This window comes from Drosophila erecta, unplaced genomic scaffold (genome assembly GCF_003286155.1).
Source record: "Drosophila erecta strain 14021-0224.00,06,07 unplaced genomic scaffold, DereRS2 tig00000021-arrow-pilon, whole genome shotgun sequence".
In the NCBI taxonomy this organism is placed as follows: Eukaryota; Metazoa; Arthropoda; class Insecta; order Diptera; family Drosophilidae; genus Drosophila; species Drosophila erecta.
In genome coordinates, this window is record NW_020825198.1 from 5,285,590 (window position 1) to 5,311,265 (window position 25,676).

A 25,676-nucleotide genomic window follows, 5' to 3' on the forward strand; every position below is an offset into this window, starting at 1 on the left:
TGAAGTTCTATACTCCATAACTCAACTAATTTTAATCGGATTTTGAAGTGGCATACCTCTAAATGATTCTGGCGCAATTCTCTAAAAAACTGCATTCAAATTTAGAAATGTATTTTTTTTTAATTTTTTTGTAATTTTTTGTATGTGATGTAGAAATTCAAGAAAATAAAGAAATGTCCCAAGGCTGAAGTTCTATACTCCATAACTCAACTAATTTTAATCGGATTTTGAAGTGGCATACCTCTAAATGATTCTGGCGCAATTCTCTAAAAAACTGCATTCAAATTTAGAAATGTATTTTTTTTTAATTTTTTTGTAATTTTTTGTATGTGATGTAGAAATTCAAGAAAATAAAGAAATGTCCCAAGGCTGAAGTTCTATACTCCATAACTCAACTAATTTTAATCGGATTTTGAAGTGGCATACCTTTAAATGTTTTTGGTGCAATTCTCTAAATATCTGCATTCAAATATAGAAATAAATTTTTTTTTATTTTTTTTTTGTAATTTTTTTGATGTATAATGTTGTACAAATTCAAAAAAATTAAAAAATGTCCTAAGGCTCAACTTCTAAACTCCATAACTCAACTTATCTTAATCGGATTTTGATGTGACATACCTTTAAATGTTTCTGGTGCAATTCTCTAAATATCTGCATTCAAATATAGAAATATTTTTTTTTTTATTTTTTTTTGTAATTTTTTTGATGTATGATGTTGTACAAATTCAAAAAAATTAAAAAATGTCCTAAGGCTGAACTTCTAAACTCCATAACTCAACTTATCCTAATCGGATTTTGAAGTGGCATACCTCGAAATGTTTCTGGCGCAATTCTCTAAATATCTGCATTCAAATTTAGGAATAAATTTTTTTTTAATTTTTTGTAAATTTTTTGATGATTGATAGTCGGGGAACTCGACTATAGCATTTTATCTTGTTTTATTTTAAAAATCTTTACAGTAACTCAATAAAAGACCATAACGTACATGAAATTCATATGAAATTTATTGTTATAAAAAATGTTAATACTTGAGAAGGTTGCTTACCTTGTAAACAAAATCAAAAATTTATCCTGACTTGAACGAACAAGCCATGAGCCTTTGCTCATACAAAGCACTGAAAAGCCGTTGCACTTGCTTTCCACTCAGATTTCGAAGCTATTTTGAAAATGCCCATTCCCGTGACCCCTTTCCCAGTCGAGTTGGTCAGATAATGAGTTACATGGAGGACTGTTTCGCAGGTGCCCCGCAGGAGTTTCTCATCTGCATCACGGTGCACAAGGCTGTCCAAGTGGGAGTGACCTCCGGCGAACTGTACGTGCGGATAAGCCTGGACAAAATGACCAAGAGCACCAAGTCCTTTCCAAATACCGAGAATCCTTTCTTCAATGAGGTATGTTTCCACTGGAATTATCTTTATACAATTACACTTTCCAATGATATTTCCGCTACTCAGTACTTTGTTTTCGAGTTCCATTGTACGTTAACCGAACTCCTACGCTTAACGATCCTGTTTGAGCTGAAGAAACACATGACCTACAAGAAAAATGTGGTAGTGGGTGAGCTACTGGTGGACCTACACAGTGTGTGGAACCAGACCAATCATGGTTACTTCAAGAAGTGGGGTCGCCTGGAAGCACCAATTGGAGAAAACCAAGCCCTGGAAAATGCCGCTGCATCTCATGGCTACCTGCAACTCGATCTGGCCATCGTATCCCAGCATAGTCCGGTGTCTTATGCACTCGGATCCGAGGAGCAGGACCCCCAGCATCTGAACAAGTGGACGGTGGACCATGACTACGATGACATCGATAGGTAGGTATATGACATAGTTATAGATGTTTCTCTTAAACCGAGCATCCATAGAAATCTGCTGACCAACGTGAGCAACTTTGCCCCAAGTAATATTCGCTACTTCGTCGCCTTTTACCGGGGCTACTTCATCAGGCAGAGCAACTACATGATTCAAGTATCGTTTGCCGGCTTCAATGTATCTGGCTCTCGGCATTGACTTATGTTTCCGTTTCTAAAGTACAGATTCCATCCTTTCAAGGGCAAAACGCCGGTGGCCAAGAACACGACGACGCCCGTGTGGAACCACGAGATCAACTTTGCCTGGATGTATCCGTCGGTGGCCCAGCGATTCCTCATCCTGATTTTTGCCCATGAGCATCTGCAATGGAAATGCGTGGCTGAGTTTGAGTTGTCCCTCGAGGAGATCGCGTTTAAGGGTGAGTCATGTGTCATTTTGGGGCTCCAAAGCTACTGAATAAGTATGACTACTGAATAGGAACTCCTTCCCTGGGACCCACCTACTTGCATCTGTACGATCCTGTCAACCCTATGATCTATGTGGGTCGTCTTCTAATGGAACTTCGGTCTGAAATGCTAACGGACTCCCAGCCCACCCACACGCTGTCCTCCAAGACGGTGCCTGGCCTGGATGAGACGCGTTTCTGGCACGACGATGTCTACCTGATTGAGTTTCTTCCACTAATGGGTCACCACATCCTAACCTCGGGCTCGGCATACAAGATCTCTGCGCGATTGGCCGAACACAGCTCGAATGTGCTGGAGGGTCAGCTAAGGGCACCTTTGGATCGATTCCGGTCGACAATGAACTCGAAGAGTTTCCGGCGGGAGGCACCTTTCCGGTCCTGCTTGTTTCGTGTCCGTTTGCCGGACAATCGGGCCAAGTACGAAAGCGATTTCTTCATGCTGGATGTGGTCAATTATATGGTACGTCCATCGCTTTTTCCCACCTTACATTGTAATTGGCTATGATTTTAATTAAATGACAGCGTTCGGAACTGGACGCCTTCAAGCTCTTTCAACGAAAATATCCACTCCAGGATGAGGAGCAAGCCAGATGCTTGAAGGCCATTGTGGGCAGCATTTTGACCAGAATCAAGGAGGGCCTAGATGCCCACCGTTTCGACCACGACGTGCAGCCACAGCGCACCACCTGGGACATCAACCGGCAGCTGTACCTCCTGGAGTATTTCGCCAAGTTGCCGCTGGAACTTCAGCATCTTAAGCACAAATTACGCAGCTGCTTTCTGGAGCACCTGGACACCTCCATTGCCGACGTGGTCAATGAGCTACAGCGTTTGGTAGCTGAAATCGGAGCTCTTTCCAGCATGGCTCGCACCCAGGACGAGTGGCCAGAACTGGTGCTTTCCTTGAGTGCAGCCGGCAAGGATGTGGGTGTTTGCCGACTGAACGCCAAGCTCTTTCTGAACCTACGAAATCAGCAAGCGGATCTGGATCAGGAGACCCTTTGCTGGCGTCTAAAGAGCTTTTCCTTCAAGGCCCCTGGTTGTGCGCACACCTGCCCCAATTGTGGTTGCACCACAGCCATAGTATCAGGATGTCTAGCCATTGTTGTGGAACGGGAGCGAAAGGAGTTCCTTTCTGCCGTCAACGAAGATTGGACCAACTTTGAGCCCATGCTGTGGCACCTGAATCCTGGCCAGACGCATTTTCTCTGTCATGTTTACATACATCAAGCCAAAATTCGTCCTGGTGGTGAAAAGCAGAACATCTGTGACCCCCATCTGCGGGTCCTATTTGCCGATCAGGCCTGTGAAACGTATACATCTCCCGGAACCCTGTCACCCATTTGGAATGCTGTGATCACCTTTAACTGGGTGTCACTACCGGGAGGCATTGGTCTGTATTCAAAGAACCCTCCTCTTCTTTCATTGGAATTCTACAACTCGGAACGCAGTCTACCAGAAGACCTTGTGGGCATGGGAAGTGTGCCAATGAGTGTTATTAGCGAGGATCGGGCCAGTGATTCTAATTGGGAGGACTCAGGAGTATTCAGCTGCTCAAAGAATCCGCTGCGGAAGCTACAGAGACTGAAGTACCTGACTCCACCTCCCCTGAAATGGGTGTCAATTGCCAGGAAAGGAACTCTCCAAGCCGAGGTTTTGATGTCAGCCGAGCTCATTGAGCTCTCCATCGAACCCACTGTGCAGGATGCTGAAAAGGAACCACAACTTGCAACGGGCATTCCAGTGGCCATCAGGCCAAATATGCAGAATTTTGTGTGAGTTCTATCTATTGAACTATTCTATTCTATCTATTGAGTTCTGATCTATTGCCCCTAACAGCTTGGAGGTTTTCTTTGTGGGTCTGCGCAATTACTCCAAAAGCAGCATGAGTTCTGCGGGAAAGCGGAAGATCATTGTGATGATGGGTGATCTGGTCCTGGCCAGTGGACCCTCCACAGCGCGCATCCGGAACAGCATAAACTTTTTGGTGGCCTACGCATCTGGAGTGGTTGTGAGTTAATGTCGTAGAAATGTAAAGCCCAGCTTATACAGTACCCCGCTTAGAGTTTGCCAGATCAACAGGATTACTGGCCAGCGATTATAGCCACCGATGTGCTCCTCTCTGGCTTCAGCAGCGAGTCCACTCTGGGAGCAGCTCTTATACCCAATTCCGCAAGTTTCCTGCAACGCGACAGGACCCTCAAGTGTGTGTTCAAGAAGGAGCAGGTCTCTGGAGAAGCTTCCACCACGGTTAGTGTGGATGAAGATGACGAGGAAGACGAACTGGAGTGGGAGGAGGAGGAGACCAAGCCCTCGAGGATCAGCAGCTGGTGGATGCGACTGCTCTTTGCTTTGGGTCTGCGCCCAGCGCCCTATGCCAATCGTCACGCTTTGAGGTTCGATGATGACTTGGATGACCTCGAATTGGTCGAGGAGCGGGAGTTCACCTGGTGGACAAAGTTCTACAACTCAATGTATTGGAGCGCGGCGGAAATGTGCCACGAGCACAAGCATCGCCTGGTTATCTACTACGAGGAGCTGGAGAAGCAGGCTCAGTTTGGGTACCTCCAGGATTGGGCAGTTCCCGTCCAGTTGGTTCACGGCGTGAAGTTTAAGAAGCACGGTCCACCCAAAGAGGATATCTATGCCACTCTAAAGCTGCAACTCAAGCTGACGCCATGTCAGTGCCCAGTTCTGGAGGATCTCGGAGGTGGTGGCGACATGGTTCGCAACATGTCAAATCCTATACACCCTCGACATCAGTCCACACTCCAGTCACTGGGTGGTACCGTAAAGCTGTTGGTACGTGTTTATGTGGTCCAGGGTATCCAGATGCGTCCTCGAGATGTGAAAGGGGACTCCGATTGCTATGTAAAGCTGTTCCTTGGCGGCAAGACGCTCTCCGATAGAGCCCACTTCTCACCCAACCGCAGTAACCCAGTTTTCGGACGACTATTTGAAATGGAGGCTTCGCTACCAGGCGATCACATGCTCCAGGTCATGGTATATGACCACGACAAGATCAAGGACGAGGTGATCGGTCAGACAAACATCGATCTGGAGGATCGCTGGAGAACTAGGCATCGGGCCACAGTGGGCTTGGCCAACGAGTACACAAAGAGTGGCTATAACCACTGGCACGATGTGAGGTTGCCCTCGGAAATTCTCATAGATCTGTGCCAAAAAAGGGGCATCCAGGCGCCCTACTATTATGGCAATGTAATCGAGGTGGATGGAATGCTCTTCGGGGACGAAACTGTAATCTCAAAAGGTGGGTCTTTTAACGATCATAAGTTCCTGAATCTTTACATATTGCATGTTAGATGAGGAGCTGCAAGAGCGACTCAGCTTGGCGGTGCTCAAGAACATGGATAAATTGCCATCTTTCGGATACAAATTGGTTCCCGAACATGTGGAAACCCGCTCCCTTTGCCGAGATGATTTTCCCAATGTCGAGCAGGTAATTTAAACACCAAAAGGCTTTTATGAGTTAACCAAATTACGCGCTTACCTATCCCAATGAAGTGACTCATTTGTAGTAAAAATATCTGTACATGTATTGCCATAAGGAGTCTAGACAAAATTAACCACCTAATCAGTGACAAACAGCATTACAAATAGCGCATCATTGATAACAGATAGATTTATATAAAATTAGAGTTTTTACATATTGTGCTAATGCCACCCATTGTCCAGGGCAAACTCCAACTGTGGATAGAGCTGTTCGAGGCGAACATCTACGTGCCCAGTCCCATCGATATCACCCCAGTGCCGCCCGCGGATTTCGAGGTGCGTGTTGTGGTCAAGAATCTGGCCGGGATTCAGGCGGGCGACAAAAACATTTTTGGCAAACTAATGAGCGACGTATACGTGATAGGGTGAGTGGATGTGGGTGTGGGTGTGGGGGTGGGGGTAAACCGGAGGGCGCTGCTTATTACCCATGGGTTACAAGCGGATCCGCGTAAACGATATGCAATTACCGACGTTTTTCGATGTACTTGGCAGATGGTGCGAGGATGAGGACAAGCGCCAATCGACCGATATCCATTACCGCTCATTTGCAGGAGATGCGGCATTTAATTGGCGCATGGTCTTCGGCATGAAGTATTCCCCCAACGAGGACCTGGTAAGCCGTGACCTTGCCTAATTGGTCAGGGTAAACAATACGCCAGCGCCTGTTTCCTATTAATTATTCCGCGAGCTCCCGTTTCTCTTTATATAATTTATACATTTTGCAGATGGTAATCCGGCGAAAAGCGGGACTGCTGGAGGAAATGGAGTTCAAGAAGCCGCCCATTATCTATCTGCAGGTCTGGGATAAGGATGTGCTGTCCAAGGATGAGTACCTGGGCGCCCTGGAGCTGAATCTCTCCAACATGCACGTGCCGTATCCAGTTGCCCAGCTATGTAAACCCTATCCCAAGAAGAGGAAACGTATCAATCTCTTCAAACGCAAGGTCATCAACGGTTGGTTTCCGCTGCAAGGTAATGCACATCCATCGCAACGCAGCCAGGCAACAGTTCAAAATGTGAGTACTGGTGGGCTTATCCATGGCTTGTTATCCGTTACCCCTTCAGTGATTCCAGGGAAAAATGCAGCTGAGCATCGAAGTCTGCACGGATGTGGAGGCTGTCAACCGGCCGGCTGGTCGTGGACTGGACCCACCGATGGCCTTGGAGCCGCCTTAGTAAGTTGCCTCTGTTTTTAATTTTGCTCAACTTGACAGTGCTTTCTTTGAATTAATCTTTAGCAGAGCGGACAGCTCTTTCAATCCATTAACGCATCCTTGCAAATCCTTTCGGCACATCCTCTGGCCCGCCATTCGGAAGTATGTCCTGTGGACTTTGCTCATATTGATCGTTATCCTGGGATTGGTGCTCTTCTTTTCCAATCTGCCGGCCAAACTCATGACCATTCCACTGGAGTAAGGACTACATTTTATTCCTTTCTTCCTGTTTGTTTAATTGTTTTTGTTGATGTTGTTCGCTAAATTGAATTTTACCTTGCGTTTTGAAAGTTTTTCAATAAATTAGCTTGTTTCTTTGCCCTGCTACGCCGTCACTTAAAAAGTAATTAATTTCATTGGCTAATAGCCATCTCCTGTGCCAAAGTGGGGTGAATGCGATAGTGGCTGGGACTGGGACTTAACCCCACTGAATAGTTATGACGTCGGCTTATATAAGAAGTTAAATAGATTGTATACATATACGCATTTAAGGGTAATCAATATTTTAAATGTCGTACGAAGTGGATAAGCAACTGGCTTTGTTGGGACTTTAAAGGTATGTTTCTTAAATGAATAAATACTCATTGAGGATAATTATTTATGGTCGAAAGACGTCTTAAAATAGTGAGTTTGAGCAAAGACACTAGAATTATTCTAGAACTATTCTAGTGAAGTGTCTTTGGTTTGAGTCTGTAGCTCAATTTATCCTTAAGGGTGGGAAGAATCGGATAATACACTGACAAAATATCGTGCTATCTTCTACGTGATTCTACACAGCAAAATCACTTCTCCAGTTCCTTCTTACCCTAGAAGCCCTTTGAATCATCCAGAACCATCCCAGAGGTTCACTAGTATTTCACCATGTGGGTGACAAAAGTGGCGATTCGCTTGTCGTGGATGTCCATGTGTGCATATGGTATCTATATCGGCTTGATTGTGCCGGGGTGTTAATGTGCTAATGGCAAAACGAGACGAGAGTGACGAAGGGCTGCCATTGCTTATCAGGACCGCCCCGAACTGGTCTGAACTGTTCCGGCCGGGAAACCTACAGGGCCCAAAGGCTGCCAGGTTCAGTTGGCGTCCAGCTATCGAGGCTGTCGGTTCGCAAATCAGTCAGCAGAAAACGCCCAGGAATAAGAAACCCTTTGCACAAATTGCCCAGCAAAAGGTGCTAGTTTAGTGTCATAATTAAAGTGTCTGAAGTCCCTCAGTGTTGTGGAAGCTTCAACACAATTTAGCTATATCCTCTAACTTCATCCCCTTGCCGTTGCAGGCAGAGTCCAGAGTCCTTGGTCGCGTTCTTGTAGTGCTTCCTCCACGTCGCAGGAAAGGATCGAGAGTGAAACATATGGCAAGCAGCCTTAAATGCGGTTAAACTCGGTGCGAAAATACTCGGAAAATTCCTGCTGCTGCCGCAGTTGTGCCTGCTCCGTTTGCTCCGTTCTAGTCTTGGCCGAGATCAAAATCAAGTTCAAGTTCTTTAAATTCAAAGTCGATTGAAAATGTAAGTGCAACCTGTCCGCTGCTCACCAACGAAATACCAAACGCGCTGTGTGGAAAAACGAGCTAGGAGTCGAGTAGTTGCAAGATAGCTAAGGTAAGACAAGGATCTCATTAAATTTAAATAATACAGCCATGATAAATAATACACGGACTCATAACATCCGCTCGGTCTGACCCCCAGTAACCCCTTAAAATGTTCCCTTAATTGAGGGATTTATTTACCCGAGGGGCGGCCCATGTTTGCTCTGATATTTGCCCACCTTCATCACTTAGCCTAATCGAATGCCTCTACTTTTGTCAACTCATCCAACTGGGTGTAGAAATAATCAGAGCCGAGGCTCAGTACCACTAATTTCATTAGTCCGAAATCGTGCAAATCATCTGATAATATCTGTTTAATGTAATTAAATGTTCAATAGCCGCCTAGAAATATCTGTGTACTTTGAGTAGCCGTGCAGTCTGAATCCTTTGCTCGGCGAAACCAGTTCGAAAATGGGCCAGGAGGAAGTTAAGTAAGTCTGGATTTGCGGAGGCTAGGCATTATGCAAATTTCTTCCGTCGAGTGGCGAAAATAAACAAACCATTAATTAGACAGTTCCAGTTAATGGGCCCGCGAAAGGGAGTCCGGGTTCGATTCCCTCGGGCAGTGGCTATAAATGTGGCGAGTGACAAATGGCCATTGACTCGGTGGCCTTCTAAGTGCGTGTAAATTGGCCAAGGGCTACTACCAAATTAGCCCTAGTTGCAGTTGCGCTTCAGTTCTAGTGCGACACAGTTGTAGCCAGTAAATGGTTCTCGCCTGTATCTTCTATATCTGGCGATATGTGACGGACGCGTTATCTAAATTAGTTTTGCTGTCGTTTTACGCGTTGCAAGCCGCCTAATCCAATCAGTATCTAATTAGTCCGCTGATTGTGCCGCACGATGATGTGTGATAAGTTGCGAAATACCAGCGAGGCACTAACCACCGCGTACAGTCGCGACCAGCGACCCTTTACGATTACAGCTGCGGCCACGGATCGCACCACCGCCAGGATGCCCAAGCTCTACAACGGCGTCTACAGTGGCCAGTGCGGCGCCCTTTCTCCGCCCGACCTCATGGAGGCCCAGCCGAAGCTGCTCCCCAAGCCCAGGAGCAACAGCAGCGGCAGCACCGGGCGGAACAGCAAGGTGGGTGGCTCAAAAAGGAGTCTCATATATACACAAAATATCCAAGTAATATTAATATTGGTTTCAAAGCAGCCACACAAAAATATATTAATTAAATGAAATATACCTGCTCCACCTTCCGTTCGAACTAGTTGTATAATATTCAGTTTTATAATTACACAGCACGCATAAATGAATTACGACCGAACATAACTCAACTGGCCCAACCAATGTACTGACATTACTGACATCTCGTTGCAGTATTGGATATTTTCAATGATAATCGAGCGCAGTGCGGGTCCCAAGCGGATGGAAATCGATGGCGATGATGCGGACACGCCGCTGGAGGCCATCCTGCCAGCCGAACCGCCGGCGGAGGTCTGCCTCTTGCGTGACAGCCCCTTCAGGATATTGCGGGTGAGTAGATCCTGGATGGGGTCCGTGCAATTCTCCAAAGTGAAGACCCGAGGCAATTCCCGCAGCGAGTGCCATGCTAAATGCTGCTCGCCTCGTGCTTTGAATGTTCGAGAAGCGGCCAAGGAAGCTCCAAAGAGACTATTGCTAAAATGTCAATAGATTTTGTACTGAAAGTCATGCCGTCTTGAAGGAAACTTAAGTTATTTAATTCAATTATTATAATAGGCAGTTCATAGACCCCTTAAGCATTTAACTAGTAGTGATTGGCGCAACAAGTCCCTTAAACATTCAGCGCATGGGAAGAACGATTGAAATTGAAACCCACATTGACTGGCGACTGGTTGAACAAGCGGTTGAACAACACGAAGCACATCCTTTTCCAAAGGACCTGTGCCACACGCACCCGAAGCTGCCGCCTGTTGGCTATAAAAGCAAGAGTGCTTGGTGCGAGATTTCAGTCATTCAGCGACTCTTCCCGCGAGGACTCGACCTCTTTTTCCTCTGGATACTTACCCTCCATCGAGCTTACCAAAAATCAAGTTAACTTGGCTGAAATCAGTGGCACAGCAATTTCATTTATTACATTTGTGGCGGTCATCTAAGTCAATAACGCCTTGTGAAATCGAACTGAACGACATATTAAAGCAAGTTCATCCAAAAACCAAGCAGCATCAAGGATATTTTGCACATTTTAAATTCGTCTGCCATCCTTTTGTCAGTGACAAGGCAGTAAAAAGTGAAAGCGGCTTAAAAAAGGAACTTTTAAAAACTCAACAGTACAAATATAACATTAAATATACAGTGAACTTTTTTTTTTAATATTTATGCAAATTTTTCAAAATATATTGAAAACAAAGCTATACACATTAAGCACATAAAAAACCATCTTTATTGGATAAAAAATGTGCAATTTAAGAAATACACGCATATCACAGCTACAAGTTCTCTGATTATCGCAATCAAGCTGAGTTTCGATCGGATTTAAAACCCCAAACGCAATAACCCAGTCCAGAAGCTCACATAACCAAACTACTAGCTTTCGCAACAGAAAGGCTATTTCTGGAATGCCAAACGCATTCTAATTGAATGTCCACTGGAATCAAAGTGCCATTGAATCAGCACGTAAAGGCAGGAAATCAAAGCAGAATTCAGAAGGCGGAAGGCAAACGCATATGGAAATTATATCAGAAAAATCCATAACAAGTCAGGCACTCTCGAAACTTCGCCCGATGTCCACGGAGCTGTGGGGACACCAAGAGTTAATCCACTAGCTAAACACAAATGTAATTAAAGTGGACAATGACTTCGGGCGACAAGGAGACGGAGACTCCTAAGAGGGAAGACTTCGCCAGTGCGCTGCGCTTCTTGATGGGCAGCTGTGCCCGCGAATCGGAAATGAATGCAATGGCGCCGCTCAACCTGCCCAAAAAGTGGGCACGCATCCTGCGGATGTCCTCGGCGCCGAAGATACCAATCGTGGACTATCTGGAGGTAAAACTGCTGGCGGCGAACTCATTCAATTAGCCACGAGCGAATCACCAAATTAGCCCTCTGGGGGCGAAAAGTTTTCTTTCCCCCTTTAAACTGATTCACAGAATTTCACTCCTGCACAGAAAAACGTTTCCAGAAAACGCCATACAATTTACCAGTACAGTGTTTTCAAATTCTTTTTTTTCATCAAGAACAGGAAGGACAATCAAATTACTCAGTCGCCGGAAGGCGTTAATGTCCTAAAATCTATTGACACTTTGCAGTAGGACGATGTTTTGCACTACGAAAGTCAAACAGAATGCTCTTAGAGAAAGTAAATGAAAGTAGACCTTCGCCTTGAAATAGCAGAGCACCTTTATAATACAAACATGAAAGGGAAAATTAAATTGCATGCAAAAGAATCTCGTGCTGTAATGACTTTTAAATTAATTGACCAGGAAGCTTAGGACTCTAAATATTTTATATAGTTACACAGATGGCGCGCAAAGATGTTGTTCAATAGTTCAAAGGCAGTGATTAAAAGTTAAATGGTTAAATTGTAACTTCCTCTTAGTTAAGCAGTTAGTTAGTTAGTTTTTCCCAGTGCTGGCTGACCAAACAGAGCTTAGTGTTTCTACTGATGCTGCTGCGAAGTGAAAGACGCCTGTTTTTGCTGTTTCAGGCGGCCGAGTCCGGAAACCTCGACGACTTCAAGCGCCTTTTCATGGCGGACAACTCGCGCATCGCCTTGAAGGATGCGAAAGGACGAACGGCTGCCCATCAGGCGGCTGCCCGTAATAGGGTTAACATTCTGCGGTACATTCGCGACCAGAATGGCGGTAAGTGAGAGGCTGAGGGCCATTAGGCATGACTCCTTATCAGGCGTGATTTACAGACTTTAATGCGAAGGATAATGCCGGCAATACCCCACTCCACATCGCCGTGGAGAGCGATGCCTACGACGCCCTGGACTATCTATTGTCCATGTAAGTGGCTTAACCTGCTTGACTGAGCGCGCTGCAACCTAAAAGTATCCTTGCAGCCCAGTGGACACGGGAGTGCTGAACGAGAAGAAGCAGGCGCCAGTGCACCTGGCCACCGAGCTGAACAAGGTGAAGTCCCTTCGCGTGATGGGCCAGTACCGCAATGTCATCGACATCCAGCAGGGCGGCGAGCACGGACGCACCGCTCTGCATTTGGCCGCCATCTACGACCACGAGGAGTGCGCTCGCATCCTGGTAAGTGGTGTGAGTTTTGCCAATCGTCTCATTCGATTGCCTTTTACGTTCGCCATTGTACTTACTCATGCATTTTATTTGCATTGCTTTGATTTACATTAAGCCATTAATCAACATTCCTCACCCGCATCACATGACACACACTCATCCGTACAAAAGTTTAATTTATCATAGAGCACATGAAAAATAAAGGTTGGTATCCGCAGTAGAAGAAAATTGTTTTGCCTGCTTTTATGCTAGACCCAAATATTGAAGGGTGTGTGTGTGTGTTCTATTGCTAGCATATTGTATTAGCGGCATTTATATTTGCTTACAATAACTCATCGTATCTTGCAGATAACTGAGTTCGATGCATGCCCACGTAAGCCCTGTAACAATGGTTATTATCCCATACACGAAGCGGCCAAGAATGCCAGCTCCAAGACAATGGAGGTCTTCTTCCAGGCAAGTAATCCCTTCCATTTCCCGATTCGCACTGCCCCAGTTGCATGCTCCAACTATGTCATCTCCTCCAGCTTTGATCCCCACTGGACATTGAACCGATTTGCTTGATTCCCTTTGCCCTACCCCATCTCATCCTGAACTTTCGTCTTCAGTTTATTTTCGCTTGGTTTGATTGATGTTGCGTATACGCCGCGTTGTCGGCGTCCCCTTTAAAAAGTATCAAATTTGTTATGGGCCGCTCTGGCTGGCGAGTGCTGGTAGGCAAGGAGAACAACATGTTTTCCACAAAATTTTAAGCTGCAGAAAATATCGGATGTTGGATAACTCAGGCGGGTCGGTCATTCACTTGGACAACAGTTTTCTGCGCGGTTTGAGACATTTCTAGGAAGCCCGAAAGTGAATGCATTGGAAACAAGGATTTATGTGTTATTTTTATTGTTTTTATTGAGCTAGTTTATGTAGATCAACTAATGTTTTTAAGGTATATCTTAGACTGCACCATCACTGCGTAGAATTACTTGTTCAAGTTTTTAATTGGAATTTAATCTGTGGTTATTGTTGGTTACCCCCGCTTTTAAGAGCTGTCTTGGGATCTCTGAGGATTAATACGAGAACGGTGACGCAAAGCACTCTATTAATTTCATTTTCTTACGGAAAATCTCAGCAGGAATAAGCTCATCAATGTTTTCCATTTCCATCTTGCAGTGGGGCGAGCAGCGCGGCTGCACCCGCGAGGAGATGATATCCTTCTACGACTCGGAGGGCAATGTGCCGCTCCACTCGGCTGTCCATGGTGGCGACATCAAGGCTGTGGAGCTGTGCCTCAAGTCCGGGGCCAAGATATCCACGCAGCAACACGATCTCTCGACGCCAGTGCACCTGGCTTGTGCCCAGGTGAGTGGATGTGGAGTGGGAGTGGGAAATCCTGCAGCGGCGACCAACTGACGGGCTGCCAAGCAATCGAAAACTCTCATATTTCCACGTGGCGTTGAGCAAACAAGGCGTTCTTGGCCAGTAAGCGAGCAGTAAGGAAAACAGCATTTCCAATGGGCGGTAAAAGTGGCTGTGTGGTTGGTTTCCTGGCGATTCCTTTCGTTTCGCCTCGTGTCTTGTGTCCTGAGTTGACTTTAATTTGACAAATTCTTATGCAAATTCGCTAAGCAGAACGTGACTTTGCCGCTAACAAAACAAAGCGAAATACTGCGGATGAATGATTCGGACAGAGTTTTCCATTTCCATTTCCGCTTCTGTTCATTTTTTTCTGTTACAGGGCGCCATTGATATTGTGAAGCTCATGTTCGAGATGCAGCCCATGGAGAAGCGACTCTGTCTGAGCTGCACGGACGTGCAGAAGATGACGCCGCTGCACTGCGCCTCCATGTTCGACCATCCGGACATCGTGTCCTATCTGGTGGCCGAGGGCGCGGACATCAATGCCCTGGACAAGGAGCACCGCTCTCCCTTGCTCTTGGCGGCATCGCGAAGCGGTTGGAAAACAGGTGAGCTAGTTGCCAATAAAATAAACCCTTGGTTTTCATAAAGTTGAACTATGGCCGTGCCATTGTTGCAGTCCACCTACTGATTCGCCTGGGCGCGTGCATCAGTGTCAAGGACGCCGCCGCCCGCAATGTGCTGCACTTCGTCATCATGAACGGCGGGCGGCTGACGGACTTCGCCGACCAGGTGGCCAATTGCCAGACGCAGGCGCAGCTGAAGCTGCTGCTCAACGAGAAGGACAGCATGGGCTGCTCGCCGCTGCACTACGCCAGTCGGGATGGGCACATCCGGTCGCTGGAGAACCTCATTCGACTGGGCGCCTGCATCAATCTGAAGAACAACAACAACGAGAGTCCGCTGCACTTTGCCGCTCGCTACGGAAGGTACAATACGGTGCGGCAGCTCTTGGACTCCGAGAAGGGATCCTTCATCATCAACGAGAGCGACGGGGCAGGGATGACACCACTGCACATTTCCTCGCAGCAAGGACACACACGAGTGGTGCAGCTGCTGCTCAATCGAGGGGCCCTGCTCCATCGGGACCACACCGGACGCAATCCTCTCCAGCTGGCGGCCATGTCCGGATACACCGAGACCATCGAGCTGCTGCACTCGGTGCACTCGCACCTGCTCGATCAGGTGGACAAGGATGGGGTGAGTGAGCATACTTGGGAATTCGGGTTAATATAGATAACCTTTAACAATTTAGAACACCGCTCTCCACCTGGCCACCATGGAGAACAAGCCCCATGCGATCTCCGTCTTGATGTCCATGGGCTGTAAGCTGGTCTACAACGTGCTGGACATGAGTGCCATCGACTACGCCATCTACTACAAGTATCCGGAGGCTGCCCTGGCCATGGTGACCCACGAGGAGCGGGCCAACGAGGTGATGGCACTGCGCTCGGACAAGCATCCGTGCGTGACCCTGGCCCTGATCGCCTCCATGCCCAAGGTGTTCGAGGCGGTGCAGGACAAGTGCATCACCAAGGCCAACTGCAAGAAGGACTCAAAGAGTTTCTACGTAAGTTGCCGGTTGCCCAGGGTGAACCCTAATCATCAACTCACTCCATCGAAGCTAATGATTTCTATTTGCCCCCATTGACATCGCCGTGACCAGATCAAGTACTCTTTCGCATTCTTGCAATGCCCCTTTATGTTTGCCAAGATTGATGAGAAAACCGGAGAGTCGGTTACGACCGCCAGTCCCATTCCGTTGCCGGCTTTGAATGTAAGCGGAAACTGGGCTCCTGCCCAGATCTGTTGCATGCTCGTTTTTTTTCTCGTGTTGCTCCTTCTTCCTGGCCTTGCTACACGATCTTGGGGTACCTGTAGGATGGGAGGATGGGCTGTTGCACATAGTCAGTTGTAGGATGAGGCTTAGCGGGCACTTCACGATCCATAATTCATAATAATCGTTTAGATCATGCATCGATACTCATTGCCTTGGTTACCATCCAGATAAAATATTCGTTTTGGCCCTACCAAAAGACACCCGAACAGATTGAGGCCAAGCGCAAAGAGTTCAATGACCCCAAGTGGCGACCTGCGCCTTTGGCCGTGGTGAACGTGAGTGTCCCCGAACTCTCCTAAAGATCACAGAGCTCTGCAATTGTGTACCGTCCCCGAAACTAACCCACTAACCCACTAACCGACTCACCTTCCTGCTTTTGTATCTTGTATGTTGTGTGCCTGTTTATGCGACCATATCCTACACATTTCTGATATATGTTTCCCTGAAATCCCCCGATCAGACCATGGTAACCCATGGCAGGGTGGAGCTGCTGGCCCATCCGCTCAGCCAGAAGTATCTGCAGATGAAGTGGAACTCGTACGGGAAGTACTTTCACCTGGCCAACCTGCTGATCTACTCGATATTCCTGGTCTTTGTAACCATCTACTCCTCGCTGATGATGAACAACATTGAACTGAAGGCTGGCGACAACAAGACGATGAGTCAATACTGCAATATGGGGTGAGTTCAGATCCATATTACCACGAAAACATATAGCAACACCTCCATGTTTCAGATGGGAGCAGCTGACCATGAATCTCTCCCAGAACCCCTCGGTCGCATCCCAGATTCGCTTGGATTCCTGCGAAGAGCGTATAAATAGAACCACTGCAATACTTTTCTGTGCGGTGGTCATCGTGGTCTATATACTGCTCAACTCGATGCGGGAACTTATACAGATATACCAGCAGAAATTGCACTATATCCTGGAGACGGTTAATTTGATATCCTGGGTGCTGTACATCTCGGCTTTGGTGATGGTGACACCGGCATTTCAGCCGGACGGAGGAATCAATACCATACATTACTCGGCCGCCTCAATCGCAGTGTTTTTGTCCTGGTTCCGTTTGCTCCTATTCCTGCAGAGATTCGACCAGGTCGGCATCTATGTGGTCATGTTCCTGGAGATTCTGCAGACGCTCATCAAAGTGCTTATGGTATTCTCCATACTGATAATAGCCTTCGGTCTGGCGTTTTACATACTGCTTTCGAAGGTAGGTGGTTTGATTTCCATTTCCATTCAAAGTAGTAATTTCCCACTCTTGCCCTAGATCATTGACCCCCAACCGAACCACTTGTCCTTCTCCAACATACCCATGTCCTTGCTGCGAACTTTCTCAATGATGCTGGGCGAGCTGGACTTTGTGGGTACCTATGTGAACACCTACTACCGGGATCAGTTGAAGGTGCCCATGACCTCCTTCTTGATTTTGAGTAAGTACAGATTGTGCCATTGCTTTTCCTTTAACAGCTATCATGTGTTTGATGGCAGGCGTCTTTATGATCCTCATGCCCATTCTCCTGATGAACTTGCTCATCGGTTTGGCCGTCGGCGATATTGAGTCAGTGCGTCGCAATGCCCAGCTGAAGCGGCTGGCCATGCAGGTGGTGCTCCACACAGAGCTGGAGCGGAAGTTGCCCCACGTCTGGCTGCAGCGGGTGGACAAGATGGAGCTGATAGAGTATCCCAATGAAACCAAGTGCAAGCTAGGCTTCTGTGATTTTATCCTGCGCAAGTGGTTCTCGAATCCGTTCACCGAGGATTGTAAGTTGTCTGGGAAAAGATGTGGTGCTAGGTCCCTCCAATACACTTCCTACTTCTATGCAGCCTCCATGGACGTCATATCCTTCGACAACAACGATGACTACATCAACGCGGAATTGGAACGGCAGAGGCGAAAGTTGCGCGACATAAGTCGGATGCTGGAGCAACAACACCAGCTGGTGCGGCTCATTGTCCAAAAGATGGAGATCAAGACGGAGGCGGATGACGTGGACGAGGGTATATCGCCAAACGAGCTGCGATCCGTAGTCGGCCTGCGATCGGCGGGCGGAAATCGATGGAACTCACCACGAGTCCGGAATAAACTACGAGCCGCTTTGAGCTTCAACAAGAGCATGTAGATCCCTTCGTTCTGAGGGACTCGGCTTCATAACAAATCTGTGTATCGTTCTTACTAGAAAAATTGCACCATTTTAATTAATCTATATATGTGTGTAAATCGTTGTCCCACAGAGACGTGGATCGTGTGTGTGCATGTGGAGATCGTATTGTGTGAGGTCCTTAGAGGATTAATACATCGAATTTATAGGCAAGGATCATGGGCTGTTTTCGTAACTTGAGTAAGCTGTGGAATTCAACAGATCTATTGTAGTTTTAAATGCGATTTGCAAAAGTGTGCATTGTTATTTGGATGTCTTTTAACAACTATATAAAATAAAATCATATTAACCAGAAGAAAAGGTATGCATTTTGGAACAAAGCAGATACAGTTCTTAGGTCAAATACAAAAGGCCTATTTATTTATGACAATGATAAATGGTAAAGTGACAATGTATGGAGTAGTATTAACGATTGGCGATAAAAAGATATAAACTTATTCACTAAAATAAGATGTGCGATGAAGCAGGCGATCTACATAAATGTGATCTTCGTGCGTCCCATGTTGACCTGCCAGACATTGAGCTCCTCGTAGTCATCGATGCATTTGTCCACCTGGTCGGGCTTGAATCCTTTGGTTGTGCAGCGGTCCATGATGTCGGCGATTTTGACTGCCTTTCCAGAGCCAGCCAGTTCTCGAACGATGGCAAAGATGCGATCCGAGGTGTTGGGAACACTGAAACGAAAAAATATTCTTGTAAGCAAAGGGATTTACTTACAACCTTTGAAATACTTACTGTCCCTTCTGGTGCTCGTGAATTTGATTGAGCGAGTCCTTGGACATTTCCAGCAGACGCAGTGCTTCAGCCACATCATCCTTTTCCACGCTATCGGATAGACGCAACCTAGCCAAAGCGGTCGACAGTCGCAGGATTCCCAACAAGTTACGGGCCGAGGTGAAGGTCATATCCTTCTGGTTGCGCGCCTCCCGACGCAGCTCCACATAAGCGCCCACAATGTAGTCGGTGAGCTCATCCGGAATAGTTGGATTCTTGCGCTTGCACAGGTTGATGTAGCGCCGCATGAGATTCATGTCCAGAGCCTTGACTCGCGTGGGAGGCTGTTTGCTGTGGCTGTGCACATAGGTGATGTGCTTGGCCAATCGCAAATCATTGTCCCGATCCGGCTTATCCTGGATGAGCCACAGCAGATCGAAACGGGACAGCAGGGCCGCAGGAAGCTGAATGTTCTGCTCCACGGTGCGACGAGGATTGTAGCGTCCAAAGGCGGGATTAGCAGCGGCCAGGATGGAAACGCGAGCATTCAGGGTCGTCATGATGCCTGCTTTGGCTATCGAAATGGTCTGCTGTTCCATCACCTCGTGAATGGCTGTACGATCCTGATCCGCCATCTTGTCGAACTCGTCAATGCAGCAGACTCCCTGATCGGCCAGCACAAGAGCTCCTCCTTCCAGTGTCATCTCGCCTGTGAGGGGATCCTTCATCACAGCAGCCGTGAGACCCACCCCTGAGGAACCGCGTCCTGTGGTGTACTGGGACCGCACAGCCAATCGGCTAATGTAGCCCAGCAGCTGCGACTTGGCCACACCGGGATCTCCCATTAGGCAGATGTTGATGTTGCCACGAATCTTCATGCCATCGGGCCGCTTGTCAACTCCTCCGACCAACAGAAGCAGCAGCGCTTTCTTCACATCCAAGTGGCCATAGATTTCGGGAGCTAAGCTGGTGGCCAGGCGCTCGTAGAAGTCATCCTGGGCCAATTCCTCCAGCTCATCTGGAGTCAGCTCGGCATCTTTGTCCGAGATCTCGTCGTTCTTGTTGATGCAGATGATGCGCTATAACGAAGGTAACAATACATTAACAATTTATATTTGTTGGATTTAAACGTGGTAACTCACATGAGCTTGGAGGAATGTCTCTGAGAGCAGACCTTGAATCATCTGGGCGAAACCAGTGCGCATCAGTGGCAAGAACACTCCAGAGACCACAATGTGATCACCAGGCTGGGCCATACGGGTGACCTCACCCCTGCACATGATGGTCATGCTGCGTGGAATGTGGCCCACGGGCACCTGGTCGCTGTGCTCCTGCATCTTGACCTCCTGGAACTTGACGAACTTGGAGCCGCGGGTTTGCAAATACAGCCGTCCTCCTGCTTTGTTCACTCGGCAATCATCCGAAGGGCAATCGTGCACGGGCGTGAAAGATAGCGAGTTGACTGGCTGATACGTCTCCGAGCCACAGCGATCGCATGTGTAGGTGGCCACCACCATCATGGGCTTGACCTCCGTGCAGCGTGTTACGATGCCACGAACCGTCACCAGTTTGCCAATATGCTGGGCCTTCACCTCGCGAATAGAGTGCGCCTTCTCCGTGGACAGTGGCTTGAAGCCCACCTCGCTAAATGAGCGAAACAGAAAACGGAGTTGGGGGTAAAATGCGAAAACTGCCCAATAGAGACACTTACAATCGCTTCATCAGCTCCGAGGGGAAGGAGTTCCGCTCATCGCGCTGTTCCATGGGATTCCGGGTGCGGGACTCCATCATCAAGCGGTGCTCGATGTAGACATCCAAAGCGTCCTTGGCGTGGACCTCCTGCTGTTTGTAGCTGGGCAGGAGTTCGGCAATCACATCGCTGAATATGGACGTGTATCGCCGGCAATTGTCGATCACCGCTTCCGCGAGACTTTCATTGAATTCCGCCAGATCATCCAGATCTATGGTGATCAGAACCTGCTCCCGATGGGCCAGCTTCACCAGCTGGGATCCGTAGACGAACTCCTTTTTGCCATCATCGTCGCACTTGCAGAATTCCGACAAGAAGGTCTTGATAGATTCTGCAAGTCAACAAACATTAGATGCGTGATGCCTCGTCAAGATTAAGACATCCTTGCACTTACCTCGGTCTTGGGCATAATCTCGTCGAGCCATTTTGCGCTTGCTTCTGTTGTGCTTTCAACAATGGGACTACAACTTTAGGACAGCTGCTTGCGAAAGATGTTTTGTGGGACGCTGTTTACTGGGAAATGCGGGGAAAATAATGTAAACGCTTCCCGCCAAAAACGCGTTTGATTAGAGATGGCACTGAAGCTAGGGATGTGAAAATATTTGAATGTATCAATACATCGCTATTTTTCTAAAGCAATAAATATGTAGAATGTATATTTTTGTGTCTAACAATTCCTTTTTGTAGATATAAATCAATCAAATCCATAAATGAGAACTCGGATATAAACATAAATAATTATTACCCTCTTATTAGCGAATATTACAGGAAAAACGATAATACTTCTTAAATGTCTGACATTTATTATTTTCTACATGTCATTTTAGTGTAGAGTATTTTCATACACGTCCGAGCTGCCATTCTGATTTCTACATATGTTGCGAGCTGCCACCCCGATTTCTACATGTGTGTGTCAACTGCGTTTGTTTGTTGGCGCTGCCACCTGCTTGCATAAAAACGCGCTAAATTTGAATTTCAAATATTGACGTTTATTCAGGTTTTAAATGAAATTTACAAAAGTTCTCATTTTCGCTTGTCTGCCGTTACACTCATAGCACTATTGCGTATCGCTTTCAATAAACTTGTTGGACTTGCGTTTCCTGTTACATAATTATTTATTGGTTTTTAGGCATCTAAAAGTAGTACATTTATTTTTAGTGCAATTTTCGATTCGCATTGGTTACCTCCGAATTGATTTACAACGTTGATTTTTCGCACATTGCGGCTGCTTTTGCGGTATACATAAGTTACAATTTAATATGTTGCGTTTACGTTTAACTTAAATATTATTAATCACATGCAATAGTTAAATAATAATGATACAAATAATAATTATACATAGTTCAACCAGCGCGCCGGCACACTACGATCTAATTTCGATCGGATCGAAGTGTATATGCGATATATGTATGTATATGCCAATTTGTGTGCGGCGGCAGTTGGCGTTTCCTTTGTTAATTTGCTACTAACTAAATTTGTTGTTTTCGTTCAACTGTTTGCTTTTTACACATTACGCGCTAATCGTTACGTTTACGCACTAGCATATATTTACGATTTAATTAGTTAATTCATTTATGTGTATATATATAGACTTCATTCTTATCGCTGGCGCCATACTCGTATTAATGCATATTTCATATTCATTTGTATATATATATATTTACTTGTTTTTTTAGAGTGCCGCCAGCGCTGCTCTCTGGATTTGATTCAGCAGCGCTCTGCCCCACTGTAAAGTATCCGTAAGATTGCAACATTAGTTTCGATTGAAATTGCAAATTTGCGAACTGTGATTTGTGCGCTGAACTCTGCATTTTCTGCACTCTCTCCCCAAGAAGAAATCCAAGTGCTCTGTAAACTCTAATTAGCTGAATGCATTTTATGACATTTTTCCATTTTCCATTTTCCATTTTTCCCCAAGGTCGTCTTCTCCCTTTGTTCATATAATTTAAGTATTGCTACATATAATATACGTATGTATATATATCAATAGATTTTCATCGATTTTCCTTCGTTTTTTTTCGTTTTTGTTTGCGTATAAAGCTGTAAGTCTTCTAGTTTTTCCGTGCGTTTGCTCAACTAAATTCCATTCGTATGCATTTCGCGTCGACTATCCAATTAATCAATTTATAAATGGTTCGCATTCGTTCAGTTCGAAAGGTGTAGACAACAATAATTTCGCTTTAGTTTAACATTCATTGAGCTACAGCTAACAGATTTATATCCTTTACGTATTTACGTATTTAATATTTTGTGATCGCCCCAAAAAAACTAGCCATTGAATGTGGTGCCACGCCTCTGATTTTAGATTTCTGGTTTCTCGCATCTGTTTACTTGTGTAATTACACCGAAAAGGAACAACTTGCTTTGAACATTGAGCTTTGTGTACTGTACGCTATATATATTAACATGTATCTGAACAAACTGCACACTCTATGGAAGGGGATTCTGCTCGATTCCGAGCCTATTTAGTTTAATTTTCGTTTATAGTTAGTTGTGTTTAGCAATTGCTCGATTCGTATGCAAATATCCAACGCATTTATATGGCACACAAGTCTAGTTGGATTCGGCATGGAAATTCGATGAGCCCTAAATTTGGAAAAGCTAGAAGGAGAGGTGCGCTTCAGGCGTTTCAAGGTTTCAAGTTTCGATGGTGGTTGTGTAAGTTGTTAGTCGATTGCTAGATGAATGCGCTTAGGGCCTATAAATTACTTGTAACAACTTAAGAATTACACAAATAATAATAATAATGATAATAGTTATTAATTCATGATTTAACTCGATTCGTGTGCATCTGCGGTTGCTGTTGCTGTTGCTCTTCTGTTGTGGTTACCTCACTACCCGCCCTCGCACAGTGGGGCGCATTGCGTTTTCTGTGTTCACTCCCTCGGCTGGGGCAGCATCCTTAACTACAGCTACTGAAGAGCATTGTGACTAGAGTGAGGAGCATCCACGTCGCGGTGGCTTCCAGTGGGTTGGACCCACTGCCCTTGCTGCTGTCCCGCGACTCCACTTGGTTGGTGGTGGTGCCTTCGGATTCTTCGATGGGCGTGTGGGGTCCTGCAAATAAAAGCAAGAAGTTATTGACAGGAATGCATAGTCTAACAATCTATTTGGGATGTGCAACAACTTACCATCGCCGGAACCATCTCCGGAGCCATGGGCGCCTCCATACTCCTCCTCATCGTCGCCGATCTGGCCCTCTCCGCCGCCGGAGCCCTCACCCATGTCATTCTGGATGTCGTGCGTCGCCTGTATGCTGTTGGATGGTGCCTGTTGGGGTGTACACGAACATGAATCAAATTCCAAGCGACCAAGTGGTAGTCCAAGCTTACCGCAGCTCCAATGCTCTTGCGGATCTTGATGAGCTTGTCGACCAGCTCGTTCAGCTCGCCGGTCTGAGCCTTCGCATTGAAGGGCACCTCCGGATTATACCGCTGGCTATCAGTGCCCGGATTGATCAGCAGCTGGGTGTAGTCTCCGAAACGATCGCCTGACCAGCAGGAGTGATCCTCACGAGAGTGCTGCTCGTCACAGAAGCTGTGAATGAACCAGTGATTCACTTAGTAAGCTTGTTTTTTCAGTTCATTATTTCCCATAACAACTATTGCGTATTGATTCGCTTATATACTCAATAAGATACAGATAAACAACATGTTTAAGGAGCTGGTTTTGTGGATGCATCGTCTGGCGCACGACTTTTGTTTGGCTCGCCCAATTGCGCCAGTACCTCGACATGTGGGTTTTAAAACAATTTATGTTACATTAAAATATATTATATATTTTGTAAATTTCCAGGGCTGTCGTGTGCCAGTGAAGAATGGATTCTTCGCCAATTTGATATTCTTTGTGGCCATCGTGACGCCGCTGTACTACTGCCTGCTGAAGGACGTGATCGCCATGATCACAAAGCCCAAGAAGCGTTAATCCTCGCCAGGACACTATACGTTTTAGGTCACAGTTTGGTCAGTCAATGTAGTAGCTAGCTCAATCCGAACCCAATCAATACAGTTTGTGGCATCGTCTGAATACTCACTTGTCCACGATGGTCGTGTAGAACTCCTTGCTCTTGTCGATGGTGGACAGAAAGAGCACCATGCCCGGATCCGGGTCGGTGGCCCACTTCACGTTGCTCTTGTGGGGCGGCGGCCGCGCATCCGGCTCTCCGGATGAATAGGGGGTCAGGCTGGGCGTGCCACACGTCTTCTTAACCTGCAAAACAGTAGGGGGAATGTTAGCCATGTAGAGCTCCACTTCCACTTGCTAATCGCCGCCACTCATGCAAGGCGCACGTGTCTCCCCGCCCTCCACTATGACCCATTATTGGGCTGACCAGGTGCTCATCGCGCTGCATGTAAATTGCCACTTTCTGGTGGGGAACTGAACTGCGACTCCGCTCGAATCAGGCATTTTAAAATTGCCAGCCACATGCCAATCGTGCCAAGGGGCATCAATTGGATGTCATGTGCATGCTTAACAAGATCTCGAAATGCCAAAGATACTTTTAGAGACTGCCACTGCAGCGAGCAGAACGAGTTCGAAGGCCGGAACTGAATTTCGATTCATTAAATTCGTTTAAAATGTTCATAAATTAACCAGCAATTAAACCATTAAACGATCTCGTCCTTGGCACGCCATTTAACGAAATCGATCGCATCTTCAGATAGATGTCTGAAAATCGGAGCTGTGTCCTTGAGATATTTTGCACTCACATCCGATATGTTTATGCAATAGGGATAGTGCATTCAATGAATTATTGATGTACGAAAGTAAACATTTGCTCTTAGTTCTTCGACAGGATCTACCCACCTTTTTCTCCAGTTCAGGCCCATTGTTCATGGCGGCCATGATTGCCTCAGAGAAGTAGGACTGCAGGTGCTTGATGACGTTGATGATGCCGCTGTCCGAGAGAATGTGGGTGGTGACCAGGTTGTTCAGGGCGTCCACTACACCCGACCAGGGACTGTCCAGTAGTCCGGCATACTCCGCCGAGCAGCCGCTGCAGATTAGCATGATATTATCTTAGGATAACTAAA

The 25,676-nt window shown here is 46.5% G+C and overlaps 5 protein-coding genes across 12 annotated transcripts in view; 3 read left to right on the forward strand and 2 right to left on the reverse strand.

Moving 5' to 3' along the window:
- The first annotated feature begins 1,091 nt into the window (after nucleotides 1-1,091).
- LOC6545480 (fer-1-like protein 6) lies at nucleotides 1,092-7,301 on the forward strand. 4 transcript variants are annotated; one of them, XM_015158277.2, is made up of 14 exons: nucleotides 1,092-1,391; nucleotides 1,455-1,813; nucleotides 1,865-1,988; nucleotides 2,052-2,229; nucleotides 2,289-2,737; nucleotides 2,800-4,052; nucleotides 4,117-4,288; nucleotides 4,342-5,548; nucleotides 5,601-5,737; nucleotides 5,974-6,155; nucleotides 6,283-6,403; nucleotides 6,516-6,806; nucleotides 6,865-6,965; nucleotides 7,029-7,301. In XM_015158277.2, the coding sequence occupies exons 1-14, from the start codon at nucleotides 1,092-1,094 to the stop codon at nucleotides 7,204-7,206; spliced, it is 5,052 nt and encodes a 1,683-aa protein (XP_015013763.1). In that variant the 3' UTR covers nucleotides 7,207-7,301. The 4 variants fall into 4 exon arrangements, with proteins under 4 accessions (XP_015013763.1, XP_015013762.1, XP_026832749.1 ...); XM_015158276.2 differs by having other exon boundaries at nucleotides 1,102-1,391; nucleotides 1,865-2,229; nucleotides 2,402-2,737; XM_026976948.1 differs by having other exon boundaries at nucleotides 1,115-1,391; nucleotides 1,865-2,229; nucleotides 2,402-2,737; nucleotides 4,352-5,548.
- Nucleotides 7,302-8,416: 1,115 nt separating this feature from the next.
- Nucleotides 8,417-18,486, forward strand: LOC6545481 (transient receptor potential cation channel subfamily A member 1). 5 transcript variants are annotated; one of them, XM_026977490.1, is made up of 17 exons: nucleotides 8,417-8,601; nucleotides 9,485-9,677; nucleotides 9,918-10,073; nucleotides 12,226-12,382; nucleotides 12,439-12,529; nucleotides 12,586-12,781; nucleotides 13,118-13,225; nucleotides 13,931-14,119; nucleotides 14,496-14,724; nucleotides 14,796-15,376; nucleotides 15,432-15,746; nucleotides 15,843-15,953; nucleotides 16,477-16,697; nucleotides 16,753-17,230; nucleotides 17,288-17,450; nucleotides 17,509-17,781; nucleotides 17,845-18,486. In XM_026977490.1, the coding sequence occupies exons 2-17, from the start codon at nucleotides 9,543-9,545 to the stop codon at nucleotides 18,138-18,140; spliced, it is 3,699 nt and encodes a 1,232-aa protein (XP_026833291.1). In that variant the 5' UTR covers nucleotides 8,417-8,601; nucleotides 9,485-9,542; the 3' UTR covers nucleotides 18,141-18,486. The 5 variants fall into 5 exon arrangements, with proteins under 5 accessions (XP_026833291.1, XP_015013769.1, XP_015013768.1 ...); XM_015158283.2 differs by lacking the exon at nucleotides 15,843-15,953 and adding an exon at nucleotides 16,184-16,291; XM_026977488.1 differs by lacking the exon at nucleotides 8,417-8,601 and adding an exon at nucleotides 11,367-11,564 and having other exon boundaries at nucleotides 9,487-9,677.
- A 26-nt stretch (nucleotides 18,487-18,512) lies between these two features.
- LOC6545517 (DNA replication licensing factor Mcm7) lies at nucleotides 18,513-21,207 on the reverse strand. The gene is made up of 5 exons (XM_001971558.3): nucleotides 21,038-21,207; nucleotides 20,605-20,974; nucleotides 20,036-20,537; nucleotides 18,915-19,972; nucleotides 18,513-18,853 (listed from the first exon to the last, which is right to left on the reverse strand). Exons 1-5 carry the CDS (start codon nucleotides 21,066-21,068, stop codon nucleotides 18,652-18,654), a joined length of 2,163 nt encoding a protein of 720 aa, XP_001971594.1. The 5' UTR covers nucleotides 21,069-21,207; the 3' UTR covers nucleotides 18,513-18,651.
- Nucleotides 21,208-21,739: 532 nt separating this feature from the next.
- The window catches only part of LOC6545518 (division abnormally delayed protein), a 63,934-nt gene continuing 59,997 nt past the window's right edge, over nucleotides 21,740-25,676 (reverse strand). Inside the window, exons 5-9 of the mRNA XM_001971559.3 lie at nucleotides 25,450-25,639; nucleotides 24,677-24,852; nucleotides 23,976-24,180; nucleotides 23,775-23,913; nucleotides 21,740-23,700 (exon numbers count right to left, since the gene is read on the reverse strand). Of these exons, the coding sequence (XP_001971595.1) occupies nucleotides 23,546-23,700; nucleotides 23,775-23,913; nucleotides 23,976-24,180; nucleotides 24,677-24,852; nucleotides 25,450-25,639 (865 nt within the window). The 3' untranslated portion in view covers nucleotides 21,740-23,545. The remainder of the gene's footprint in view (nucleotides 23,701-23,774; nucleotides 23,914-23,975; nucleotides 24,181-24,676; nucleotides 24,853-25,449; nucleotides 25,640-25,676) is intronic.
- On the forward strand, nucleotides 24,187-24,675 carry LOC26526207. The gene is made up of 2 exons (XM_015158754.2): nucleotides 24,187-24,378; nucleotides 24,439-24,675. Exons 1-2 carry the CDS (start codon nucleotides 24,295-24,297, stop codon nucleotides 24,565-24,567), a joined length of 213 nt encoding a protein of 70 aa, XP_015014240.1. The 5' UTR covers nucleotides 24,187-24,294; the 3' UTR covers nucleotides 24,568-24,675.